Source organism: Aptenodytes forsteri, unplaced genomic scaffold (genome assembly GCF_000699145.1).
Source record: "Aptenodytes forsteri isolate BGI_AS27 unplaced genomic scaffold, ASM69914v1 Scaffold79, whole genome shotgun sequence".
NCBI classification, from domain to species: Eukaryota; Metazoa; Chordata; class Aves; order Sphenisciformes; family Spheniscidae; genus Aptenodytes; species Aptenodytes forsteri.
The window spans coordinates 1,330,903-1,357,177 of NW_008794776.1; the positions used below are offsets into that span (position 1 = coordinate 1,330,903).

General features: G+C 37.7%; 1 protein-coding gene across 1 annotated transcript in view; it reads right to left on the reverse strand.

Annotated features, from left to right (window-relative positions):
* The window catches only part of TMEM132D (transmembrane protein 132D), a 265,283-nt gene extending 239,391 nt beyond the window's left edge, over nt 1–25,892 (reverse strand). Inside the window, exon 1 of the mRNA XM_009274370.1 lies at nt 25,814–25,892. Coding sequence (XP_009272645.1) covers nt 25,814–25,892 — 79 coding nt within the window. The remainder of the gene's footprint in view (nt 1–25,813) is intronic.
* Nucleotides 25,893–26,275: the final 383 nt, after the last annotated feature.

The window sequence follows — 26,275 nt, forward strand, 5'->3', positions numbered from 1 at the left end:
ACTGTACTACCCAATAGGAACACACAGCACAAAGTATGATGTACCCATCAGGCACTAAATACAGTACTAATCATACAGGTAATGTGTGTGCCTGCAATGACCTCCTGTGTTGTCATTCTGAGATAGTAAAGTATTACTGCTGTATGCCATCCTTTCTCTGGCTAGCCTTATGCAACCAGCTGGCTGCACTACGCAGTTCAAATCTCAAATTATTAAGAATATGCTGTTAACAAACCCTTGTGACTTATTATATACACAACCATAAGATAGAAAAGTGAATAAAAAACCCGAAACAAAACAAAATGACAAGGGCTAACTAGCAAAGAGAGTACTAGTTCTAAAGCATGATGCCTAATTTGGCTTGGAGTATTTTTCTCTTCATAAAATTAATTTCAAACTCCAGAATCCCAACACTGTTTTGAATACCATTTCTTAGATTTTTTTTAAGTTACCCCACAGATTTCTGCTACAGAAGGCTTTACGCAGTACTCGGTTTCCAACAGGCTGTTTCCAGAAAAGCCAGTCACATACTGATTTGAAGCATGTTGTCAAAAGAACAGCTAGGCAACCACAGACAAATGGGACTTAGTAATGGTCTCAAGGCTGTGTATGTGTGCTGTAACAGACAGAATTCATAGTAGTTAGGGAAGAATCCCAGCAACCTGTAAAGCTAGTTTTACTCCATGAAAAAAAGAAAAGAACACTGAAACTTTCTTCTGCTGAAACTGATTTCAAAATAGTTGCACCAAGAGTAAATTTTCAACTGCTAGTTCCAGTCTATATGAAAAAGGGACTTTATTCTGAAATCACTTTCTAGGTATTTCAAAACATAAGAGGCCACGGAAAAGTATTGCACAATTCACTATTTCCCTATCTGAGGCTACGTCATTAGAATACAAACCGCATCATAAAAGTAGCTTATATGCACATTGAAACTCTCACATTCCTAGAGCAACTGGAAACTATCCCTAGTTCACATGAAGCTGTATTAGATCATTTAACCACATAAACCAGAGAAAATTAAATGTGACTAAGTAAAACACATTTAAGTAGGGATTTACATCCCCCTGCCTATGTGTCCTTGCACAACTGGTCCTTGCTTTCAGGTTCAGACTAATAGTGCCTCCCAGCAAACCCTTGCCCAGCCCTCTCGAGCCCACAGGAAGGGGAAGGGCAGAATTTTCATCACCGCAGAGGGCCTGCTGTGTCTGTTCTCTCCCTCAGCCATCTCTCAGTCTCTGAAAGATACATGACTACTTTATCTTCATCCCGCTCGTCACACAAATGGATCCCATCATAACATAGACAGGAAGGATTTACAATACTCTACAACTTGCTATGTAGGTTAATAGCTCATTTTGCCTCCCACTGTACATATGACTCCCATTAGTACTAATAACTCATAAGAAATAGACAACTGCCTTCCAAAAATCTGAATGAGTTATCATCTTCAAAAGCTTCTTTTGTTAGCAGTAAATCTCTATGTATTTTTTCCTAGTACAGTGAATAGAGATCAATAATTATTATACTCTACCCAGCAGGGAATAAGATTTACGCAGCCAGTCTTGTAAAATATAGCCATTAACAAACTAATTAAAGGAACCATTAACAAACCCATCCAAATTGATTTCAACTTTTCTAAAGAATAAGGAAATCACACAAAAGAAAAATCTGCTTTGAACATTGTGTCAGCTTGCAGGGCAGATGAGTGAACAGTAGAAAAAATTCCTTTACAATTGTGTCCAATGTATTTTATTTCTTCCCCGTTTATGCACACAAAATATTCTTTAACCACTACCTTGGCTGAACAGAATGAAGAAACAAATGCTGAAGTCAGGCTGGCTTTCCCTTCTACTCACCTGAGCAGAAACACTGAAATTGGTTGGATTTTTTTGCAACTCCGAATGACTAGTGCGAATAGGCCCTCCAGGATCAAGAGTCAGATTCTGAACTGGTTTAAACTGACACAGAGTGATCTATTTATTTCATCAGTTAACTCTAATGGTGAGAAATGATCACACTAAATCCCTCAGGACTCAGTTTTGTATTACGTCTTCATTCCAAAAAGACCTCCAAGAAATTTTTCAATTCTTTGAGGAAGAATAATCTCCCTGGACTCAATCCAGAATTTACTGAAGTCATTGGTTTAGTATCATTGCATCAAATTTTTCTGAAGTATCTTTTGAAGATATCTCAAGAATGCTTTTAGGAAATACTTAATAAGAATGTGTTTAGTTATAGAAGTTTTTGCAAATTTTGCATTCTTAGGATGTGTTATTGTCTCCATAATTCTTCAATTTGCTGTGAGCAAAAGAACTTAACTTTTTGATAAATAAACAATAAGCAGCTCTTACTGTAATTGGAGAAAATTAATTTTCTTGTTACAAGCTACCTGTATTTTAAACTGCTTGTTATCTGGTATAGTTAGTTATTTCATATATTGGCACATTTCCTGAAAAATAATTTTTAAAATATCTGCTTTTTTTAATAAGTGATAAATAATATGACCTTAAAGGTATTTTCCCCCAAATAGGAATTTCAAATTCATATTTTTGATACATCAAAAAGGTGAAAACATAAAACAATGAATTCAAATGCAAAGTTTTCTTAAGGACATTTTTAAAGTGGGAAACAAAACAGATTCCAGCTTTTAAAGAAAAGATCCTAGAAAGGCTTACCATATTAGGAAATAAAACCAGGGAAAGCACATGTATCAAATACATGTGCTGTGAAAGCAGAAGTCACTCTAATTAGAAAGTTTCTCCTCCTGTTAAAATCAAAGGGGATAAATTCTGTCTCCTGTTAAAGCAAAGTAAATCCATAGTAATTCCCCAGAAACTGCTCGCGCTTTTAAAGAAAAGATCCTAGAAAGGCTTACCATATTAGGAAATAAAACCAGGGAAAGCACATGTATCAAATACATGTGCTGTGAAAGCAGAAGTCACTCTAATTAGAAAGTTTCTCCTCCTGTTAAAATCAAAGGGGATAAATTCTGTCTCCTGTTAAAGCAAAGTAAATCCATAGTAATTCCCCAGAAACTGCTCGCCCTTACATCAAGGTAACAAGTAGCTGAATTTAGTCAGGGTTCTTGAAAATCAGATTAAAATTAAGCTCCACAAGTGCTTCCTACCCACACAGAGCATCCCATTTTATAAAAGGTTTGTTGTGTTTTAATCAGTAAAGGACAATGACACAGGCTAAAATGCAATTCATATATTGTTAATAAAACTTTAGAAGCTTCTGGTTCATTAAATGCTCGCAGAATGCCCTGGTGCACTCAAAGGGTGAAAGCAGACTATGACACAGATTGGAACATTAAACCTGGACAGCATTCAATTTTTGGATTTAGGCAAATCAAAAGCATATGCAGAATTTATTTTTTAAGGGTTCTTTCCTTTCTTCCCCTCATTTACATTATAGTCTGAAGCATAAATGCTAGAGAATTTGTCTTTTACCCATATGTAAGTGGTCTATAACTTCACAGCAAACTTAGAATATTTCGTCCTATCTGAAGAAGCATGAAACATGCACAGAATGGTCTCATGCCACCTGAAAAAGAGAAAGTTAAGTAAAATTTACAGTTCAGAGAGGCAAAATACCAAAAGCTTTGGGAAAGGCTAATTTGATACATCTGTCATATACAATTACAGTCAACTGTAATCCAAAACATCTATTTTTTTCCTCTTCAGACATAAAAGAGCCAATTGCCCAGGATCAGAATTAAACATCTGTTTCACGAAACAAAGATATTAACCTCCAAGATTTTTTATGAATCAATAAAATTCAATCATTCAGCACTGCTCCGTAACAGTTGTTTTCTCCACTACACAAATTGCTACAGCCAATTGCTCAGCATAAACCACCACAGTGATTGCATTTTAAAGGTAGTGGGTGGGCTGTCATTAATACAGGGATACAGATGCTTCTTTTACTAATACAATATATTTATTAAAAAAGTTTTTGCTGCTATTTCTGTTATTGAAAACATAGATGAAACTAAGTATTTAGACATGACAGAATCAAGTATAGTAAAAGAAACACACACAACTGGAAGCTTTACATTTTGGAAAACATGCAAATCATGTTTCCATATTAATCACAAGGCTTTTAAATGGTATAATAATTATTTCATTGTTTTAATTCTTATCCATCCTTAGTACATACAAACCAGTGACGAATAAAACAGGAAGCAGTCCAAACCATGACTTCTATTCTTTCAAGTAAACCTTCACAATTTTGAAAATAAAACCTCCAGTCCATCCTTAATGGATTTTAGTCAGGCTCTTCAACAGCAAAAAGAATGGTAAATTTCCTAAGAGTAGGCCAAATTCTGACCCTAGTGCTGCAACGTAAATCCAAAGTGATTGAATGGCATCTGGAGCAGGAGCCAGTCTGCTCAAGCTGTGCCAGTTTTCTTCTTACACCTGTGGTTCTTTATTGCCTGGGGTGCTGAAGACAGCCTAGCGCGTTCTCGGTTCTAGTAGTTCCCCAAGCATGGAGCTCATGTTTCAAAATCTGGTCTTCCTCTTCCTGGTGCTGTTTTGTTGCAGAACACATTAACTATTTTAGGCTGGAGACATGGGAACACTGAGCTTCTCTCCCTTCAAAATTTTCCTAGACACCAAACCAATGAAGTACCAGCAATTGTAATGTGTTCTTCAACAACTCAGCTCAGCAAAAACAGCAGCCAAAGGTAGCAGTTAATGTAACAACAGCAAACACGAGACTAGCAAATAAGCTTTAACACAAGCTGCAGCCATCATAAATCAAACTATTTTGACCTTTGTCTTTGTAGTAGGTTGCAGATCTGAAATTCTCCTAATTTAAGAATATTAGAAATAAGACTATGAAAAAGGAAACACGTATCCCACTTACATTTGTTTAATCTTGTGATATATTATGCCACAAGGAATTTGCTTGCATAAGCAACGTTCAAATAAAGAAAGCTTTCCCTGGAGGCTATAACTAAAATGTGCACAGCACCTTAGTTGATATTTCCACTGATTGCCAAGCTGTCCAAACAACTAGAAATATGACAGTAAAAACACATATTCAGCTTCTCAGCCTTTCAGGAATTACATGAACATAGATTTACACCAAAATGCCGAAGGACACCGTCATTGGAAATTGTTCTGCAATGTGAGTGGATCAGCTCCTAAACCATACACCTGGGAACAATATTTCTCTGTCCTAAACCTGTTTATCATGGAGTTCAGGGTGAATTTTGAAGCCTGGTAAGTTACCATAAATGAGAAGATGGAAAGTCTGGAGTGACTCTATTAAACCATCAAAATTAATCTATACCACTCTCTAAGCAGAAACAGCATCTTCTCTCCTCCAAAGGGTAAAAGATTAATTCCATTTCAAAACACATGATTAGAACGCTTTTCTGTTAGTTATCCTTGAAGAAATTCACAATTTAGTAGAGATTTTCCAAAAATATGTCTGGCATTTCTAAAATTGTGCCTATAATATATTTAAACAGGCATTATGTTAGCTATCTCAAATTTCCCTATTAAACCTTGAATTAAGGTGATGTAGACACAAAAAATGAAAAGCAAATTTGATTCTAAACATATCTCTACATCTTCTTAGACTCATGCCATAATAGACAACTGCAGAACACGTAGCAATTAGCTCCTCAAAAGCATATAAGAATTAACAGTCCTTAAACGAGAGGCATATTCCAGAAATCAAAACTGCAGGAAAGCAGTTTAACCCAACAGAGAGAAAAGGGAGTAGGATTCTAGAAAATCTGTGCTCTAATCCCAAATCTCTCCCTTCTTTTGAACAAAACACGCCATAAAATTCCTTTGTAAAGTGGTTTGAAATCACCTGATCAAAAATGCCATATAAAAGTAAGGCATTATTCCATTGAATTTTAAATTTTTGGAATTAAATCTCCTCTCTTTTACATTGGCATAACCCAAAAGTAATCCCAGTAAAAGGTATGTTTCCTTTTTGCATCACAGTAACAAAAAAAATATGGCCTTAGTATATAAAAGGGGTGACTCCTACTGGCTTCAACTGGCCAGTACGCTAGACTCTTTCTGAGCATCTTCTAACACCGAGGAGGTAGCACAAAGGAAATCTCTCGAGAAAAATCAACAGCTGCATTTCCTCCTGAATATCTTTTCCTCATCAAAATAGAAGCAAGGTATTTGACGAAGATATGAATTTTCATCAGGAAAAATTACAAAGCAGGCCTCCAGAAAGTCTGTATTTTAATAGGACCATTAGATGGTTTTCTCCTCGAATTTTCCTAAGCAAAGTTATCAAAAGGTTAGAATTCGAGGCCAAATTCCCGTGAGAAGAAAAATAAATCTACCAAAACAGTTACAAACACATCCCATGGATTAAAGGTTTTATAAAAAGCCAATGGGTCAGAAATACCTCTCTTCCTCCTATCCCTCCACAATACTACCTAATTAGATTGAATGCCTTTTTATTTCATTCAGTGCAGAGAATTTCTGAAATCCCAGTTTAATCAAGCCTGAGTCCTACTACTCCTCTGAGGCACCATTTTCTTCAAAGCCATAAACTTCAGCCAAGGTTGTGTTAATTTCACACTCTTTTTCTTTCCCCCTTGAATTAATAATAACCAAAATTTGATAGTATTTCAGTCTCACCCACTCTTTATTAAAACACTTAATTTCTGATTTCTTTAAATATTCCTCTTTATGCCAAGATCTATCCCGTATGTTACTGAAAAAAGAAAACATTTAGAATAGATGAGCACTATGAGGATGTTGAAGAGGGTGTCAGACGCTAGGAATGTAGCTCCATGCTATAATCTATTGTATCCAACCACAAGCAGGTGTTCACATAAATAGTTTAAAGAAGGCTGGGTTTCTTTTTTGTAAGAATAGGATAGTGGATATTGTGGAGAGTAGCTGCAGATGTGGAATGAATTCATTGCTGATTTTTCATCCACCTGTCATTTCTTATTTTATGCATCCACTGTAGCTCTTAGGTCTGCACAGCTCTGAAGTCAGTAGAGTCCTACCTCCCTGTACTGATCACAGTATAAATAGTATGGGTGAGGCATCCAGAAGGAACTTTGATATATGAGGCCCCAAAGAAGTTGTGGCTATGGCTATGGATGCAGATGGCTGTCCACAGATACAGTTCCTCTCTAAAATCAACCATAATCATCGTGATATCAAAGAAAACCAAATGTGTTTTTTTAGGGCTAGACCATGCCGATATGGATTCAGAGGAGGAGAAACAATTTCATATGTGATCTCAGACAGGGACTGTACTCAACTCCAGGGGGAAGATAAACTCATTTCTTAGTAAGCGTTTACATGGGAAATAACCATCCAGAAAGAACCACCATGGCACTATTCTCCACCACACCAGATAAGGTGGCCAGACAAGGAGATCCTTTGGTTCTAATGTACCATACAACTACTGTTTTGACCCACTTAAAAGCCTTAAGTCTTCAGCATGTTTGTTTCTTGAGGGTAAAAACAAGAGTGATCACAAAGCTGTTTAGTTTAGATTACTCCTGCAGATGCTACAGCAACAAGACCACTGATGGAGCTGGAGAAACCACTCTGAGGATCTGTACCTCCCACAGTCTGTTTTCACACCCAAGGGCTGCTCTGAAGGAGGTAGTCCGGCAGGTGCTCCAGCGATACGTTCCAAAGGAGCCCAGGAACCATGCAAAAGTAGACATGATTTCTTCTATAAAATAAAACTGAGGGCCAAGTTATGATTATAATTGTGGCTGTGTAACCCCAAAGATGTTAGTAGGTTGAAATCTGACATAATATAATTAATTGTAATCCCAATAACATTAGAGCTATTTACATGATAGCTGCATCTGGCTAAAAGAGGGACTGGTCTGTATAAAGTCCGATTTTTCAGTGTCACAGAAGGACTCAGATATGAGCTGATTTTGATGCATTAAAAGGTCATCAATACTAGGCACTAAAGATATCCTTAACCTAGCAGAGTAGGACCCTTATCAAGGCAAAACAGGACCTGTTTAACTGGAAACCAGAAAAATTCAAACTGGAAAGCATGTGCTTTTAATTACCAAGGTGATAATCAACAGGAACAAGCTCTGCCTCTTTAAAGGTGACCAAAACAAGAGTAGGTCTGATTTTGTATGCTCCTTTTTAAATGTACAATACCAGACTCAGTACAAAGGTAAAGCAATGAATAAAAACCTAATTACATGTTTGACATTATAAATGGAGAGACTAGATGACCCTATAGGCCACTCTGTCCATAAAATCAGTAAAGTTATAAATTTGGTTACTATCTTTAAGCCCGTAACTCCGGACGACAGTGTTACATACCTGTATGTATCCAGGGCAAGAAAACAAAACCAGAAACCTAACAAAAACCACACCCAGCTATATTAATATACTGTGAGGAGCCTATGAAGGTGTTATGTTATATTCCAAAAACAGTAGCTAAGTTAATCTCTCTCAGCATTATTTTCTTCTCCCACTTTTCTTCTGCCCCCCCCCAATAAAACAGAGGTCTTTGTCATGGTAACTATGGAGTTACTCAGACAAGCAGCCTCCCAAGGAGAACTGCCTCTGAACAAGATGCCCACTAGATATTCCAAGGAAAGTCATAAGGGAAATAAATATTGAATTATTCTGGTGTTTTAAATCATGTCTCAGTAGCCAATGTCTCTGAAATGGTCTACAATCAGCTCACCTGCCTGCAGCTTGTAACAACATATACAAAAAAAATAGCAGCCTGTAAATTTCTTAGTAATAGAAAAAAGTTTTTTTTCTAAAAAAAATGTAACAAGAACTTAACTTTAGGAAGCAGATACGGACTGTACTGTGCATACAAGAAACATGAAAGCTTTATTTGGGAATGATAAAAAACTGTCTTGCAAGATAGCAGTCATTTGTGCAATCCTGGGGAAAGGAGAACACGGTTCAATTCTATGATCAATGAAAGTCTTAAGAACAACCCAATCAATGCGATTCTGCTTGGAAAGGACATCGGGACTTGCCGATGTTCAGTCCCTTCGTGTTGCCTCATAGAAACCAGGAAAAGGGAGGGCTGATTTGGCACAGATGTGGCTTCCTCCCACCCCTCCCCACCCCCCCAAAATTTTTAATCCTCTAATTTAATCTTATCCTTCTAATACTAAACTCCCGCTGCAGACAGGACTTCTACCACATTTCCTAGGATTTTTTTCATAATCTCATCAATATCACTATTAGGAAGTATTTTCTTCCATTTCAGGTTAAGATACTCAATACAACACCTGGTATTTCTCTTGCTTTAAGAACTTTAAAGGGATATAAATGTATTCTGGTGTTTCATTTCAACTTTTTTTTTTCATATCTGAGAAACCTCAAGTGTGGTGGCAAGCTGAGGGGTACAGGATATGAAGGAATCCGTAGCTCTCCACAAGAGTCAGTAAATACAGGCAAAAGGAATATTACTGGAAGCAACTTCTTGCAAATAACAGGGGTAACATGAACTTGTAATATAGGAGATAAAAGAGATATTAACTGAGGCCTCAAAATTTAACTGTTCATGGACATTAATACCTTTCAGACTAACAATTCACTGCTGTTAAGTGGAGAGATTTTTATTAGAAAAATCTGAGCGTTATAAATCATGGCCCTAGCTGGTGGTGCTATAGAGCCATTCCTTCAGACAGACGGCATGGGGAGCTTGAAAAATATCCAGTCTGATGGACAAACTTCTACACGTCTCACATTGGCTGCCTGTACCCTGTTGGTAAGTGCAGTTTTGTAGATGATGCTAGGGAGGCTGGCTCACAGTCTCTGAGCATAGCTCATTAGGTTCCTCACAGACTTGAGAAAACACTGCACTTCATAAAGTTGACAAACTAATGGATAATGCACTCACCCATCTATTCTTTATTGAATTCATGCTGTTAACGCATTGCTCCACCTTTTCCAAAACACAAAAGAGCTTGCAGCATCAACAATGCACTGTGTTGTGGCTTATGACAGGACTGAGCTAACAAACTAAGAAGGTGCAGGTGCTGGAGATGATCAGCTGTGGTGCAAAAGCTAAACAAGTCTTCAGGTATTGTATCCATTCCAAGCACTTACCTAATATTTGGGTACTTTTTGTATATTAATAATACAAGACTTACCTTCCTATGTTAGCCATTATCCTATTATAATTTCTCTTTCAGTTATGAAAAGTCAGTTTCTGCCATCCTGTGTATTTTGTGGGGGTTCCTGTTGAGTAAGACTTTGCAAAGTATGACTGAGGGTGACTGCATCTGTCCTGAAAACAGCATTTTATTTTCATGCGATTTTCCTTGTTGTTGAATTCCAGCAGAAGAACTGGACTTGTCACTTAACCAAAGCAGAGCATGAGTGTGTAACTTCATTCACATGACATTTCAAAATCATATAATGGACAATACACATATTTGGCTTTATTTCTACCCACTCCAACTCATTTTTCAAGAATGATGGGAGGAACAAGTCTTGGTTGTACTGAAGTCAGTGACTGAATTTGTAGAGCTAGGATTCTATCTCACATATTGCACTCTGTATAAGAAAACATGAAAATAGCACCTGTCTTCCGAAAGTCATCGGAAGACACCAGGAAAGCCCCCAAAACCTTCAGAGTGTCATCATACATTTTAAGATTACATGAGGCTGTTAGGTTTAGAGGAAATCTTTGGGTGAGGGACTGGAGAAGTGAAAGGGCTTCATAGTAAGAATACTAACTGTTGTAGAAAAGTTCTGTCATCAATTCAAGTCTTTCAGCAAAACTCATATTTGGCTCTAACATCTAAAAATGTGAAAAAATGGGATAACTGTAAAACTAGTTCAAGATAGTTTTAAAGCAATCTTAAGTTCTATATTTTGGACATTAGGATTTTGGAGCGAATTGTGGACTTTAAGGTATTAGTGACTGATCTGATAGTGACTTTGAATTGCAAGACAAAGAAATTCTGCCAGCAGAAGATAACACAGTGAAATTGAATATATACAGTGGAACAGAAATCCTGACTTAAAAACAAAAGTATGCTGCTATTTACAATGAAAACAGTAGTATAATTTCAAATTATTCTGGGGTTTTCATATACTGGCATCCTACTGTACTGCCTGTTTTTGTCTCCTATTTTCAGGCATTTAAAATTTCTATCAGAAGGTGGTTTATATACTGTAACAGCTCACTGCATTTCTTAAAGATCAGCCTGAAGAGACAAATACAGAATAAAATAACAAAAGAGAGGCTGCATTTCTTTCTTAGCTTTAAGTCAAAGAACTGCTTAAATAGAACTGTCTGTTAAGTATGAGATCGCTCCCTTCTCTAAATGAAGCAAATTAAAGCCAAAATTTAAAAGACCTCTTCATCAATTTTTGTTGTAATATTAATAGTTCTTAATACCACAACAGCATCCTTAAACTCCAGCCAAGATTCTGTCCACTGAGCTGGGAGCTGTACTAAAGTTTTCAAAAGAGTCAAGGCCTAGATTTTCTAGTGCTCTGCTCCCTCAATTAGTCTGGGAGGGTTCACAAGCAGTCAACATTCACCACTGCCCTCTGTGACATTCTGGATGGACCTTCAAGAAAGCACATGTCAATGTTGAGACTGACTGAAAATCTCTCTGCTCACTTTGGTGCTTAAATTTAAAACCAAATGCTTCTAAAAATCTAGCCTTCATCTACAGAGCGAAGAAATATAATCTCTAAACAGATGTATTCATGCAATTTTGTTATTTTAAAAGGAAGAAAAATAATCAACCAAGATAAGAACAGTTCATGCCTCACATATTCACCAAATATTATATGCTTTCATGTTTTATTTCATTATGTGGAAACAAAAGAGATTTTAATTAAAAAAAGGCGACTACCATAAGCCAGAATTAGAAAGCAAAAAGCCTTAAGCAGTTCTTTCGAGGACTTCACAATGTCTGACAATTTCAATCTATTAGGTGTCTTTCTGCCCATAGAGATCACGATTAGCCAGTAAACTTGCCCTTTCAATTCACTCAAAGCTGCTACTTCAATCTATTCCATCTGTGCTCTCTGAACCTTTCATTTCCAATAGGTTCAGACTAATTCAGAGCAGCCAGGGAGGCTGACAACATCTACCTTTCTTTCACATCCTCAGGGCTACCTGCTGACATCTTAAAAAGAATTTAGAAATAAATATAATACCACTTCTTTCACACAACAAAATCATTTATTTGAATTCCATTAAGGAAGCACACAGGTATAATTAGGAATTGGTCCATGACTCAAACAGCCATTTGCCCCCATGCTGGTCTAACCATTCCACTGTAATAAAATAAAACACTCCTGTGAGCTTACAGACTTTGACCTAAAAGCTCGATGCCTTAAGAATCAAGATGGACATCACTTCAAAAAAACTGTAACTCTGACGCAGATTACTAAGCATTTGTAACAGTCCTTGCATCTTGATACACACAAACCAATAGCAGTGGTACTTGTGACAGATTTACAATTCCCAGATGGCATTTGTCTACTAGTATGTACATTCTGGTGGTGGAAGAGAAAATGGGAGTCGGAAACAGGAAGCCTACGCAAGATATGATGAGCCATTAAGACTCACCGATTTAGTCACAGCACTAGTTCATAAGCAAAGAAAAAAAAACAAGTGACTAAGAACTGGGAACTGCCTGGGTGATAGGCAGATGTGAGCGATCTCATACAATAGTAGTCTGTAGTGCTTAGTACAGAACTGAAAGCCAAAGAGAAAATGCTAGGCTGGCCCAGATCCATGATTATGAAAGGGGGATGCTCAGCTTTTTGGAAACAGTTGCAATAGCAGCCATTGGTGATAGCTGAAAATGACCACAGCTATGCGACTGGGGCAAGGAAATAAAAATCCAAATTTCTTCCTGGAAACTCCTGTGTCTTACATCTTCATTACCATACTGCAGCCTCTATCATCACTGCTACAGAATTCAGCTACTCAGAATTAGTTTGGCTGGATTACAAATGTAAACAAGTTTCCAAAAAATCTTTCAACTCACTCATCAAAATACTCAGCACACAGGTAAGCAGTGTCCACTTCAGGTTGGAATATTATAGCTGAATTCGAAAGTATAAAGTATAGTGACCACCACACTATCAACAACAGTGGGATGCTTTCCCTCCCCTTCAAAAATTTCAACCAAGCCATGAAAAGGAATATACTGAGGGAGAACTGAGACTGATAGTATTTATTACATAAAATTATCATATCTTTGTCTAACTTTTATGGCTTTACCTTAGTAATCATTAAATATTGCTATTATACTTTTATTTTAAAAGTGTTGCTGTTTTGTAGATGGAATGGGATGTTACTTCGGTAAGGCTTATCAGCTGAAAATGACAATTATAAATATATCAAGTGATCACTGTCAAACTTTTTTCCATTTTGACTGGTTTCCACGCCATTCCATAAGCTTGAACAACATCTGATTTCTATAATCATGACTTTTTCTACAAGGGAATGAGAACGAAAAGGCCTGGGAACAGATTACCGGAGGTGTGGTTTGATATTACAAAAAGAAAGCGTAATTGCAGGCTACTGAGGCACACACTCTTCAGCCCTTCTTCATCTCAGATCTGGTGAGCATGTGGCCTCAGAGTGAGGTTTTTCACAGTCCCATATCGGCTGGAAAGCTTTTCTTTTTGATGGGTTAGTTTTCCATCAGATCAGGGAGCTGAACCACCTCAATACACAACTGCGGTATTTGGTGGCTGCAAAAAAAAACCCCTAACCTATATAAATGAGAAAAAAAAAAATATTAGTTTTCAGCTGGATCAGTCAGCTCTCCGCATGGTTCATTACTCAACTGCATAAATGCCAATGCCATGCAAGAAAGAGAGACTGCAGCAACCCCAACTGAGGCTGACTTAGCCTACTGAGGAGCCATGCCATCCATGCTCATTTTCAGATCAGGTTCAGCCTAGTAAAGAATGATTACAAATTTTATTCTGACTGCTTACAGCTTACAGTCTAGATTTAAGTGAACAAATTCAACACCCAAAATACAGGAAAGCACCGCTGTTCAACTACTGTGCTAGCACTATACCTGCAAAATACATTTTTTTGATTTCCAGGAAAGGTCTGTCACAACCATTTTCCAGAGCCAAATTATAAAAATTCGGCACATTTCTCCTGTAAAGCTAGACCTTGACTCCAAAGACTTATTGTTCCTTGCTGTGTTTTCACAGCACTTAGCACAGTTTTCATTGCAATATAAAACACTATGTCATTTCATCATTTCTTTCTCTTAAGTTGCATGGTACCTATAGTACCACATAATACATCATTTCTCCGTTACCAGCACATTTGATGACTACTTGTCCAGGGCAGAAGGCCAGTTCTATTGCAAGAGCTCGGCAATCTACTTCAGTTGAGAAGGAAACAAAAAACTTTTCAGCATCACCTTTTGCCAGCAGGTCAAGGAAGGACACCGAGGGCATTTGCAAAGTGTGAGAGCTTCCATTATGCAAAGGAAAGAATGCTGAGAAAAACTACTGGAAAAAGAGGTGAGAATTAAGAAGCTCGCATGAATTAGAAAATATTTTACTGCAAAACCAAAAGGATTTATTTTCAACCGCTGAATATAAAGAAGTAACAGAGCATCAGTTATTTTAGTTTTCTTTTCAGGTGGGTGAAAACTGAATATAAAGAAGTAACATCAGATATTTTAGTTTTCTTTTCAGGTGGGTGAAATAAAGTACAAACCATTTCACATTAGATTATTATGAAAGCAAGCAAAAATCTATCTTGGCTGTTTGTGACTTGAATTTATCATAGGCAGAATTAAGATTTATTTATTGCATGAAAAATTATGGTAGTTCAATATTTGTTTTAGTCTGAAACTAAAGTTAAAATTTCCGTTGTCCTCCACCAAGGATGTTCCACTGATTTAAAGATTCCAGAGTGTTTCACTTGTTTCGCTGAACAGAGCAAAGTTGCTTTCCCAGTTTTTCAGTATTAGACTGCATGGTAGATGCCCGATTCCCCATTCCCCTGTATCAGCTAAGTTGTTTAGCCAGAATATATCTGCAAGAAGCACTTACAGTGATTTTGGGAACCACCTCAGAAAAACAGCTCTGACCCCTGGCCGTTTTGTGTAGAAGGGATTGTGTCCACTTAGTTCAAACTGCTTTAACTAATATGAGCGCAATTTTGCAGTTTGGTAGGATGCTAGGTTTTACAGGATAACATCAAATGTATGTGTAACTTGCCCCTGGGCTATGGCATAGGCATGTGTGAGGGAATCCGAGGACATTAGGCCTCCTGGGACCGTTCTGGTGATGGGCATTGTCTGTGCACATACGATCTGCCTGAAGCAGGCCACAGAGCACAGGAAGCAGATATTCTGATTTTCTTTGTTATGTGGTCTTCACAATCCCATTCTTGGCTATCAGTTCTTACTCTGCAGAGCAGTAGCTCAGAACAGAATACAGAGTTTGATATTTATTTCTTCTTCTTGTCTTGCAACTTTCATAAATTTCTTCTTGCTTGCCCTCAATCTTAATTTTATGGGCACCCAGCCTAGGTTTCCAATTATTTTCTGATAACTCCTACAGGACAGTACTACAAATTCAGTGTCATCTCAAAATCTAAGATTATATAGCCTGTTTTCCTCCATGACTCCTTCTGTTCATCTCGGTGCTAAAGACAAGATTTGGACTTGCAATTGGAAGGAAAACAGTAATGGCACTGACCTATAATTAAGGAATCAAGAGAACGTGCAAGAACTATGGAGGAATTCACTTACTGAGTGTCTGAGAGAAACATTTATTCAGTCATTGGAGAAGAAAATGAAGAGGTACCGGAAAGCAGCATTTGCAAAGGACCAGTCGGATTTAGACCAGGGTGAATGCAATAGATCAGTTATTCCTAAGACAGATGTCAAAGAAGCATAAAACATAACTGAAACTGCTACAGTAATTCCATAGGCTCCAGATGAAGGAGCTTAAAATATACCCCAAAGACTTGAAGGGGCAGAGAAGGAATGAAATATTTCTAAGATCTGTACCATCTGTCAAAAAAACATTTTTTCATTTTAAGTGGTTTGTTGCATTATTAATACAGATATTCAAAATCTTTTCTTTAATAGTTTAGTAACATGGATTATAACAGAAAGAGATATAAAAACATGTTTATGACATCTTTTTATAAGAAGCTTTTTATCACGTTGCTGTTTGAAAAGGTTTAGATAGCTTATTAACTGTAACATCGTGGGATGGGATCTACTTAAACTCTTAGAATTTTTTAATCACACAGATCCTTTCATTATATCTTTATTTTTTTTCCCTTACCCTACACATCTTTTCTATTCTTACAGGCCTCTGAGTTGTTCATGTTGTCCGGTGATCAGGACAATCAGAACGCCACATTCCAATTTCTAACTCAGCCACTAGTAATTAATTATTTTAATGTGGTAAAATGTACATTCTCATCTGAGAAGAGGGACAGATGCTATATAAACAGCAAGCAAAACAGGTCCTGCTCTGAACAACTTGTATTCTGAGTAGACAAGACAGTCTAAAAGGGAAAGGGAAAGCAGAGAAATGAAGTGATTTTCCAAAGGTTACAGAAAGCCAGCGGGTACCCTGACTCCTAAATCACCATCGTGAACCACTACATTCCCCAGCTTTCATAAAGAAGAAAACTCCAACAAGGTGAAATGATTGCATTTCTGTAAAAGGATAATAATACCTGACTAAAAAATGGGACAGGAAATAATGCTTTATAAGGTCATTTAAAAAAATAAACTAGTACAATTAGAAGACCATTCCAAGCTATCAGTCATTTTCATCAAAGAGTATGTAATCCTCAATTTTACTGGAGAAGCCAATGTTCATGGATAGCTTTTCTGAAGAGATTTTATTTTTAAAAATACAGAGCATGCTGTCAGGGCTGTAGTACAGGCTAGCTCAGTGGAAACCCATTAAAACCACTTTACTGGGCAGATGGTGTCAAAGAGTCAGAAGTATATAACAGAATCCTACTGTGCACAAGTGTTCAGTATGCAAGAAATCATCTCTTATCAGACAACTGCTGCAGGGGACACAGTCAACCACAAAGGAGAGAGCAGAGCACAGCTAAAGTCATGATAGCCTTACAACTGTTTGCCCAATAATATGGAAAAGGATATGGAATAAGAGAACCTTAACTCATAAACCCTGAGTAAACAAGGGAAGATCTATGGAGACTATCATATCAAGCTTTAAAAAGCAATACAACGTTTTTATTGTTATTCACTGAAGGTGGAACTACTCTTTGTCATTAAGAGGGATATTACAACTCAGAAAGACTAAAATAAGATTTGAAAAGCATCCACTAAATTTTGGATCCCCATCTTTTCACACCCTGATTTACAGGATTGCTGAGCTGTTGGCAGTTCAGCAGGACTTGTAAGAATGGGTACAAAGAAACTCATTAGAGACATCTGGAAATAGCGGCCTTGCCACTACAGTCTAGAACATGACAAATTTCAATTAGTCATATATCGGATGTGCGCTAGCACACCAACAGATTATGAGACACTCCTTTTGCATATGTTCCTTTTCCATTCTCTTCTACAGAAGGCAGGCCAAGTTTTTCTAGTGTTTTCATATGAGCCCAATTCTGTAGGCGAGCTTAACACCTAACAAAGGAGCTAACTCTGCATTAAATAGATCCTATGATCTGAGTTAAATAGATCCTAAACAGAATAGACACAGTGAAAATTAGTGTAAATGGGGACAGATTAGTGAAAACTCTAAAAGTTTTCATCATATGCTGCTTACAGGGTAACAAAGTGTGGTAATAAACTTACAGAGTGTGCATGCACCTCTTTCCTCCGCTGGGCAGAATCAGGATTGCTCAATTCTGCCCCAAGTCCCATATTGTTGACCACATAATGATATCCTTCTTCAGCTCAAGACGTACAGGCTTGTGAACCTGAGCAAACTAGATCCTCTTTTTATTTCTGAAAACGTGCTAAAGATGACAGAAGGGTAACTGCTGATACATGGTGTTTTTACGCATTTATTACACAGGGAAGTTTTGTCAGAGCTGAATAGTTCCTTCAACAGTAGCTCAAAACACAACCCACTGAAACAACAACAAGGCCTCCTCATACCAGGAAAACCTGACAATACATCCTATCTTGCTAAGAGCAATGTAGGAAGTTAAATGTAGGGATTTGCCATGCACAGACAAGAAAACTAACTACCCAATGTGTACTACCAAATTAAAATTAATCAAGCAAGACTGATTACATTAAGACAGAGATGCAAAACTCTGAAGGATAAATACAGATATTTCAACTGTAGGCATGTACAAGTCACCACTATTTTCTTTTCTTGAAGACAAATGGAATGAGTCACCATGGCTCAGTAGAAAATGGAAGATACGATTATGTGCTAATCCAAGATTTTTGATAAGTGAGTGGATTGAAGACTAGGTGGTATTGTTTCCTTTCTTGTATTATGGACTGGATTAATATTCAGAGACACTACTAGCTAGTTATCTCTGCCAACTTTGGATTCCTCCTCTTGTACAATGAATTTACATAACGTATACTGAAGACATAAAATGTACACTTTTAAAAATATAAATAAAAAGCAAGTCAGTGATGTTGAGGGCCAATAAAATTCAAGGTTCTGAGATCATTTAGCATTAGATGACACTAAACTTTCTGACTTGGAGGATTTTTTTAGCATGCAAGATGTGCAGCCTCATCTGTGCGAATATCTGGACATCCGCCTTGTTCCTCAGCAAGAGGTTTGCAGACTGCCTACTCAACAGTCTGCCTACCTTGAAAGCAAATAGATCAAAAGGCATGCTGTAGAGCATCCTGGTTCAGCTAGAGAGAACACTTCTTCTATTGCTCCTTAGCCCATCTTGTAAAGTTGTGTACACCAACAATAAAGAGTGTGTTGACATCTTTCCACAGTTCTGCTTGGCACGTTCATTATTATTACCCCTGCTACTTTTTTCTACATAACTAGCTAACTCATTTATTTTGCTCTTTTTATAGGTTCTATGTTATTCAGTGTCCTTCCCCCTTCTCATGTTTTATGGTCTACATGGTCATTTTTACATGTGGTTTTATTTTGCTTGCTCTAGCTGCAAAACTGCAAACTAATGAGGCCCATTGCGTTCCACCAAGGAGACGAGCTATTAAGATTAAAATACGCCATTAGCAGAAAAGCATATGAGTATAAAATGGTATTGAATAAATTAAGGCTGGAAAATGGTTACTAACCATTCCCACAGCAAATTTCTGGAACACCTTATCCAAACCATCGTACACAGCATTGTGACAAAAGTCTTCATTTACAAATAAAAACCCAAATAACTAAACAAACCAAATCAATTCAAAGTAACTTTAAAAACAGAACTAGATCGGCCTGTGAGAAGGTGAAGTGACTATAGGAGGAGGGAAGAGGCCTTCTATTTTGTAAATTTGGGGAAATGTGGCATCAGCATAGATGCATCCACTACCAACCATTTCTACGTGGTCTGTACAAGAAACAAAAATGTGTGCATTTTGCTGAGCAACTTCCAGGGAGACAATCATCTGCAACACAGAAAACTCCCTCCAGAACCTTTCTGGAAACCTTAATTTAAAAAAAACAAGACTGAGGGTGTAAGAACAAACAAACACCCTCTGTGAGTACAGCGGAAGCCTTTTAGGAAGTTAATTGACCCTACAGTGCAGATGTCCTTAAGTGACTGGCAGACTACTCCTACGTTGCTTCACTGAACCACTACTCAATGTTAAGTGAACGTATGCTGTAATGGATTAGAAACGCTCACACCATCAGTGATTGTGTCTGAAGTACTGAGGCAATACCAAACAGTTCAGAGAAATACTTTAAATTACTACAGTTAGTCTCACTACAGTGGTTTTTCTCAACCCTTTTAAGGACAAGAGTCATCTAACTTTTGAAAGAAATCCAGACCATCTTACACAGTATTGTCACAAAGGTCTTTGTTTACAACCAAACACAAATTGGGATGTACTCTGAAAGCATCCTTGTTACTTCTATTTCCTCCCCTTCTTTTTTTCTAGCTTGCATGCATAAGGTTTCTGGCACTGGTTTCACAACGCTGCTCAGATGTTCTATGAATCACCGCTGGTGTGTGGGCCACAGGCTGAAAAATACCACTCCAGAAAACTCTGTCTACACTCTGAATTAAAGCCTACTAAAAGCAATGAAACCCCATATACTGACTGTAATGGGCTCTGGATCACACCCACTGTGGATCAATAGATGGATATAATATCTTACATCGCAGTGCTGGAAGTTATATCATCCTCTAGGTCAAGTTTAAGTCACACTACTAAAGTAGAAAGTGGAAGCTTGCATAGATACTACATAGGCTGTACCTCTTTGGAGGATAAAGACTTTCAATCCATTAGCTCTGTGGGGCCATCAGACTGACACCTTACACTGGAATTAAGTCTATTCAATAAAAGAAGAAATCAAGGACGTGAAGAAGCCGATCCTCATTCTACAGTTAATTTCCCCCCCATGGAGGAGGGTGAAGTAGCCTACAATCCTCAAATATGTACTTTAAATCCACTCATAATAATTAGTGTTATCTAAATGTCTCTGAACTATTTAAAATCCACTTCATTTTGAACCGCCATTAATAATGCAGCAGGCAATATTACAAAGACTGGTGAAAATCAAATAATTTAATGTAACACTTTATAAACCAAACCTGCGATGAATCTCAGCTTCCTCTTCAGCTTCTCTGCAATCAATCTGTCTGGAGTCATGTTTATGTATCCTAGGATCCGTGATAGACTGCCACTAGACTTGGCATCCACAACAACCTCAGGAGGTTGATTTAATGCGAATGCAGCATGAAAAATCAGATTATCTTTTGAGTCTCTCTTTTATTAAATAAAACTGATCTTTATTGAATAAAGCTGCTTTTATTAATATCTAAAACATTGGTTGGTGTCACAGAGCCTGCCAGTCCTGTGGAACTAATAAAAGAAAAGACAGAAGTAAAGAATGAGAACATTACAGGGAAATATTAGAAACCAAATCACATTAAGCCAGTATTGCAGCTGACAAATAAAACATGGGTCTAGCTGTAGAATTTTTTAGTTTAGTCTGAATTTATTATTTTTACTGAAAGAAGAGAAATCAGAATGGGGCTTCTCCCGGAAGTACACTGTGGCAAGCAACACAATAAGAGCAAAAAAAGTGCAACTTGGTTTCCCCTTCCCCTGTATAATGTCTCAAATGACTGTAAGTTCAATGCAGCTGGGACAAAGCACAAAAACTTTGTCTTTATGGGAACAGCTTGAACCTTAAGCTAGAAAGGGTTTCCTTTGTCTTTTGGGTTTTTAAGAAAACTTTTTGGGTTTCTGCACATCGGCAAAGCTTACAAGAAAAGCTCCTACCGACTACACCTGTACTTTATGCTCATCTAAGTAGCGGTCATCTGAAATCAGCATGCAGTAAATTTTCTATATATATCAATTGCACAGCTAGAGCAACAGATGCCTACGATGAATCTGTCTACAAGTAATATCAGCACTGTTACTTTGAGAAAAAGAACGTGTCCCTCATCACCACGATCAAAATCTGTCCACATGAACTGAAATTCAACCCTGAACTCCTGTCTAGTCACCATCAAGAAGGAGGGGGAAAAAAAAGACTATATATCTTAAATCAAATAAAATAATCTTCAATTTTAATCCCATATACAGCACTATTTTCCATTACTAATATACTACCAGCGTTCCAGAGTAATGAACTCCAAAGTAAGTAGTGCTGAAACACAGGTTGTTGCATTCCTCAGCTTTTCATTTTCCAGGTTTCTACTTATATTAAATCCACAGTGCACTTCAATGTCAGTGGAAGATCTGCACATAAAGACCTTCAGAAATGGCCCACAGCCTTCTGGAAGATGGAACCTCACTAACAAGCTCAGCCGTGTAGTTCTTTGTACACCACTACCCCCGCTGAAGCCAGCAGATGCACAAGTGAGATTAAAGTGAAGGAAAGTGGCTTCCTCTACAACTGCAGTTCACAAAGATATAATCCACTGAAATCATCAGTGAAGGATTTCAGCAATGTGGACAGAATGACATATTCTGATACTAAGTATCGTGGTGGAATCAGTAAAATTCCGTAGAGAAAGACAAAGACAGAGTTTGTCCATAATGAGACAAAAAAATCTACAGTATAAGATCCAATGGAAATCAAGAGGGTTCAAAGAATACTGTAACATGGATAGTTCCAAAGGAAACAGAGGCAATTTGAATCCAAATATCCAGATACTTCTCTCCTATAATGTAACCAAAACTAAATGTTTGGGGGGTTGGCTTCTGGGAGATTTCCCACACACGCACTTTCCTATAATAGGTGATTGGCATCACTGCAAATGTACTATCCGCATCTCTAGCCCATGGGGAACACTCCTAGGGGTATACAAGGTAATCCTGCCTAATACAGTTGCCAAGCCTCCACATTTATAAAAACTGAGAGAAAAAGAAAATCAAAACAGCAGCTATGTGGCCTGAGATCTCATTAGAAAGCAACTTGAGGGAAGATTTCAGCCCAGAATGACAGAGAAGAACACGGAATGGTCAGCAGAACGCAGGCAGGAAAAGTCACTAAAATATTCACTTGTTTTGCTACTGTCAACTTAGACCTGAAATTTGAAATTAATTAAATCAGTTTATCTGACAACAAACATTCATAATGTAAAAGGCTCCTCAATCTTAAGTCTCACAATACACATCCTAAAATTTTTAGCATCTTACAGGAGATGCTCCGTTCATTATAGACTTAGGCCAAGCATGGAACCTGGTGTTCAAGTAAAGTATTAAAGTTTTTATTCTACTCCGATGAAGCTAATGAGAGGTTTTCCCCTTAACCAAAGGAACAAAATGCCCACATTATTGTGCCTGTTGTATTCGTCTGTGTTTTCATTAACGTCAACTGGGCTTGGTTATTTTTTAATTGAAGATTTCTGAAGAATTTTTTTTTATAGTTGATACCAAATAGCAAAATGCCCAACTGACTGAGGGTAAGCATTGGCTCCCCAGGACTGACTCAAGAAAACTCCTAGTTGAAGACAAAGCTGTGAAATGCAACTTCCCCCATAACTACAGTTACATAGCCTTATAATCTCTGTCCTTTGTCTATATATATGTATATGTACACACATAGAGAGAGAGACTGACAATATATTAAAATACATGGATTATATCATCAGTGACAAATTGTTCTGATATGAACATGAAGTTCATTATTGAAAACAACATTTCGTTTCTCAGGCTGGAGCTATTTTCTGCTTTTATACAAGATAAAAGCAAAGCAAAACCGCAATAGTATTCTCAAGTCTTCAACATTATTACCCAAAAGATTTGGAAACTGTGCAGTAAAAAGGTGCGTTGCCATGGTTCTGAGTAATCAGCAACAGACCTATACACAATAGACAGCTGATTGCCATTGCATGTTAAAAGATTTTTTATCTCTTCAGGAAAACTTTGTCATCATGTCATAAATGAGAGGGTTTTTCTATTAGCAACAGAAAGGCATCAAAGAAACATGCCCTGTAGTAGTAATCAAGACTGATTATTTTTTTTGGTTTTCATCTTCTTGCAGGGTGGGGAGGAATCAACCTTTTACATTATCAAGTTTATACTGTAAATCTCTGGAACACTCTGGTCTTTTCAGAGTGTACTAAGGCATAGTAGTACAGATGGAGTCTGTAACCAAGTATGGAAATAGACAATTACATTAAAGATAGCTATCTGTATTACTAAACAGCTGAGAGTCCCAGCAATCATGCAGTAGTATATTGGATATATGAAGTGCAAAATAAATAGCACAGACAATACCAATAATTCTAATGGGATCTTGTGTATCTGGTTTCAAGACATATCAGATTTAATGAGACTTCACAATCACAATACATAGAAAAAATCTCACTCGTCAGTTTTTATAGCATTTTTTTCCACCTAAAAGACCTCCTTTCCAAGTCCAATTTTCTGCCTATGTTTATCTTTCAACGGAGATGTAAGTAACATTTAAGAATAAAATCATATATGAATGTTATAATTGCTGAGCTGGCAATAAAACAAACACTGTACTCTGTAGGACTGAAATGCCACTTATACTCCAATCTTGGAATAAGCTGCAATCTCAGTCAAACACTATGTTAATGCAGTGTTCAGGCTGCAAACTGAAACACACCAAAAAATAGGAGATGAAAAAGTTAATATTCTTACTGCATTGTTAGCTTATCCAAAGTACTGATATTGCTTGTAATAAAATACATAATTTACAACCTAGCTGGGAAATCAGGAGCTACTGGTGTGCAATGCGAATGAAGCAATCTTTTGAAAAGACTCAGACTTCCAATCCCTGCTGCTAATGCATTTCCAATTGCAACTTTAAAACTGTACTTATGTAGGCACTGCATTTAGGTAACATTTGAGGAGACTTATAATTTTGTTCCTTTCTTTCATAACCTGTTCTAAGGAAAAAAGGAGGAGAAATGAATTTGATACAGGCAACCACCACAGAAATACTTAGCTGCGTATTTTGCCTTCTGTCAGTAAGTTCAGTTCTGGATACAAAGTAATTAGTAAAAATAACTCCCTTAGAAAAAGAAAAGTGCTGATATCTGGAAGTGCAAAGAGGTGTTAAGAATAACTAATACCTTTTTTAAATAGTGATGTTTATAAGCTGAACTCTTTATCAGTATGTTTGCAAAAACATAGATTAAATGCATAGGCTATTATTCCTCTCTGAAGGCTAACCACGTGTGAACTTTGGTTTTGTTTTCCTGCCAAAACATAGCTGTGGATGCACAATGTCTTCTCAGTAGAAATGTGTATTTCTCCTAATTTACATTCCTCAGGAATGCTCAGGATCATCTAAATTAAGTACTGCAAAAACGCATTCACCTTTTGGCTGAGGCCATCGATGCAAACTTTAAGTTCAAAGGAGGATTTAAATGCACACAAAAATGTGTGCATTGTCTATATGCTCGTTTTCCGATTCTTACTGTAAGCACACTCGAGGGCAACAAGAAGATACCACTGAGCCGTCTGAAGTCATGCTGTCAGGACATTCAAACTCTATTCAACATGCAGAATATCAGACACCTGGTTCAGGCTCTCATCACAGCTTTTAAACATTCCAGCAAGCACATATTTCTCTGGTCCAGTAAAACATTGCTAGCCAGTCTGAGATACAGGATTTTTTAGTTTACACACTCGAGGGCATCAAGAAGATACCACTGAGCCGTCTGAAGTCATGCTGTCAGGACATTCAAACTCTATTCAACATGCAGAATATCAGACACCTGGTTCAGGCTCTCATCACAGCTTTTAAACATTCCAGCAAGCACATATTTCTCTGGTCCAGTAAAACATTGCTAGCCAGTCTGAGATACAGGATTTTTTAGTTTGAAAAATTACATAGAAGATAACGGTGGGGCAGCTAACTCCAATAGCCTGTACCCCTGAAGATTTCAAATTTCCAGATAATAAACCTTTTGCGATCCAAAGCTGGTTGGATACCAGCTCAGCTCATCACCAGCATCATGATCATCACTACATGATCAGAAGTATAATAGGCAGGTAATAAATGCCTCAGTAAATGGGTAGACTGTTTGTCACAGTTGACCAAGAAAAAATCCTGCCACTCGGGATTTCCCATCACGATATCTTTGGTTTTGACTAGCACATGACTCCCCCCAAGTCTTTCAGTCGTGAATTATGGGTATCAACATTCAAGGCATTACAGAGAGAGGGGACAGAAGCTGCATATGCAAAATAAACAAGAAACAAGGTGCAGTGAAACAGACAGAAGAGATTGAGCCTTACCTTTGGAAAAAACTGCTGCCAGGCTCAAGAGGAGAGGTGACAACAGATGCCCCATATTGCTAATCCCAGAAGTGCACATCCTAGGGTTTGTGGAGAAGTTAGGGCTCAGTTTCACGCACTTTGTAGTCAAAATAAAAATCGGTCAACTGGAGAGGCTGCATTTTCAGAAAAGGTCATCTGGAGAGCGCAAAAGGCATTTCCTTCGGAGAGAGGACTTACTTCTTTAGCTTTAACCCTCCCCTTTCCTCTCTCCTTTCTTCAAAACAGATGATGCTGTGAAAGAAAAACCCTCTCCTCTCAAGAAATAAATAGGAAACAGTTCTGGTTAAAATCTCAGTCCCGAGCCTCAGTTGGCTGAGGCAGGCAAGCAGCCCCCTACCCCAGAACACCCCCGAGCCGGCAGGGTCAGGCGCGCTGGGCAGGGGCTGTGGGGCTCCGCGCCGCGCACCCCCCGCCTCCGCG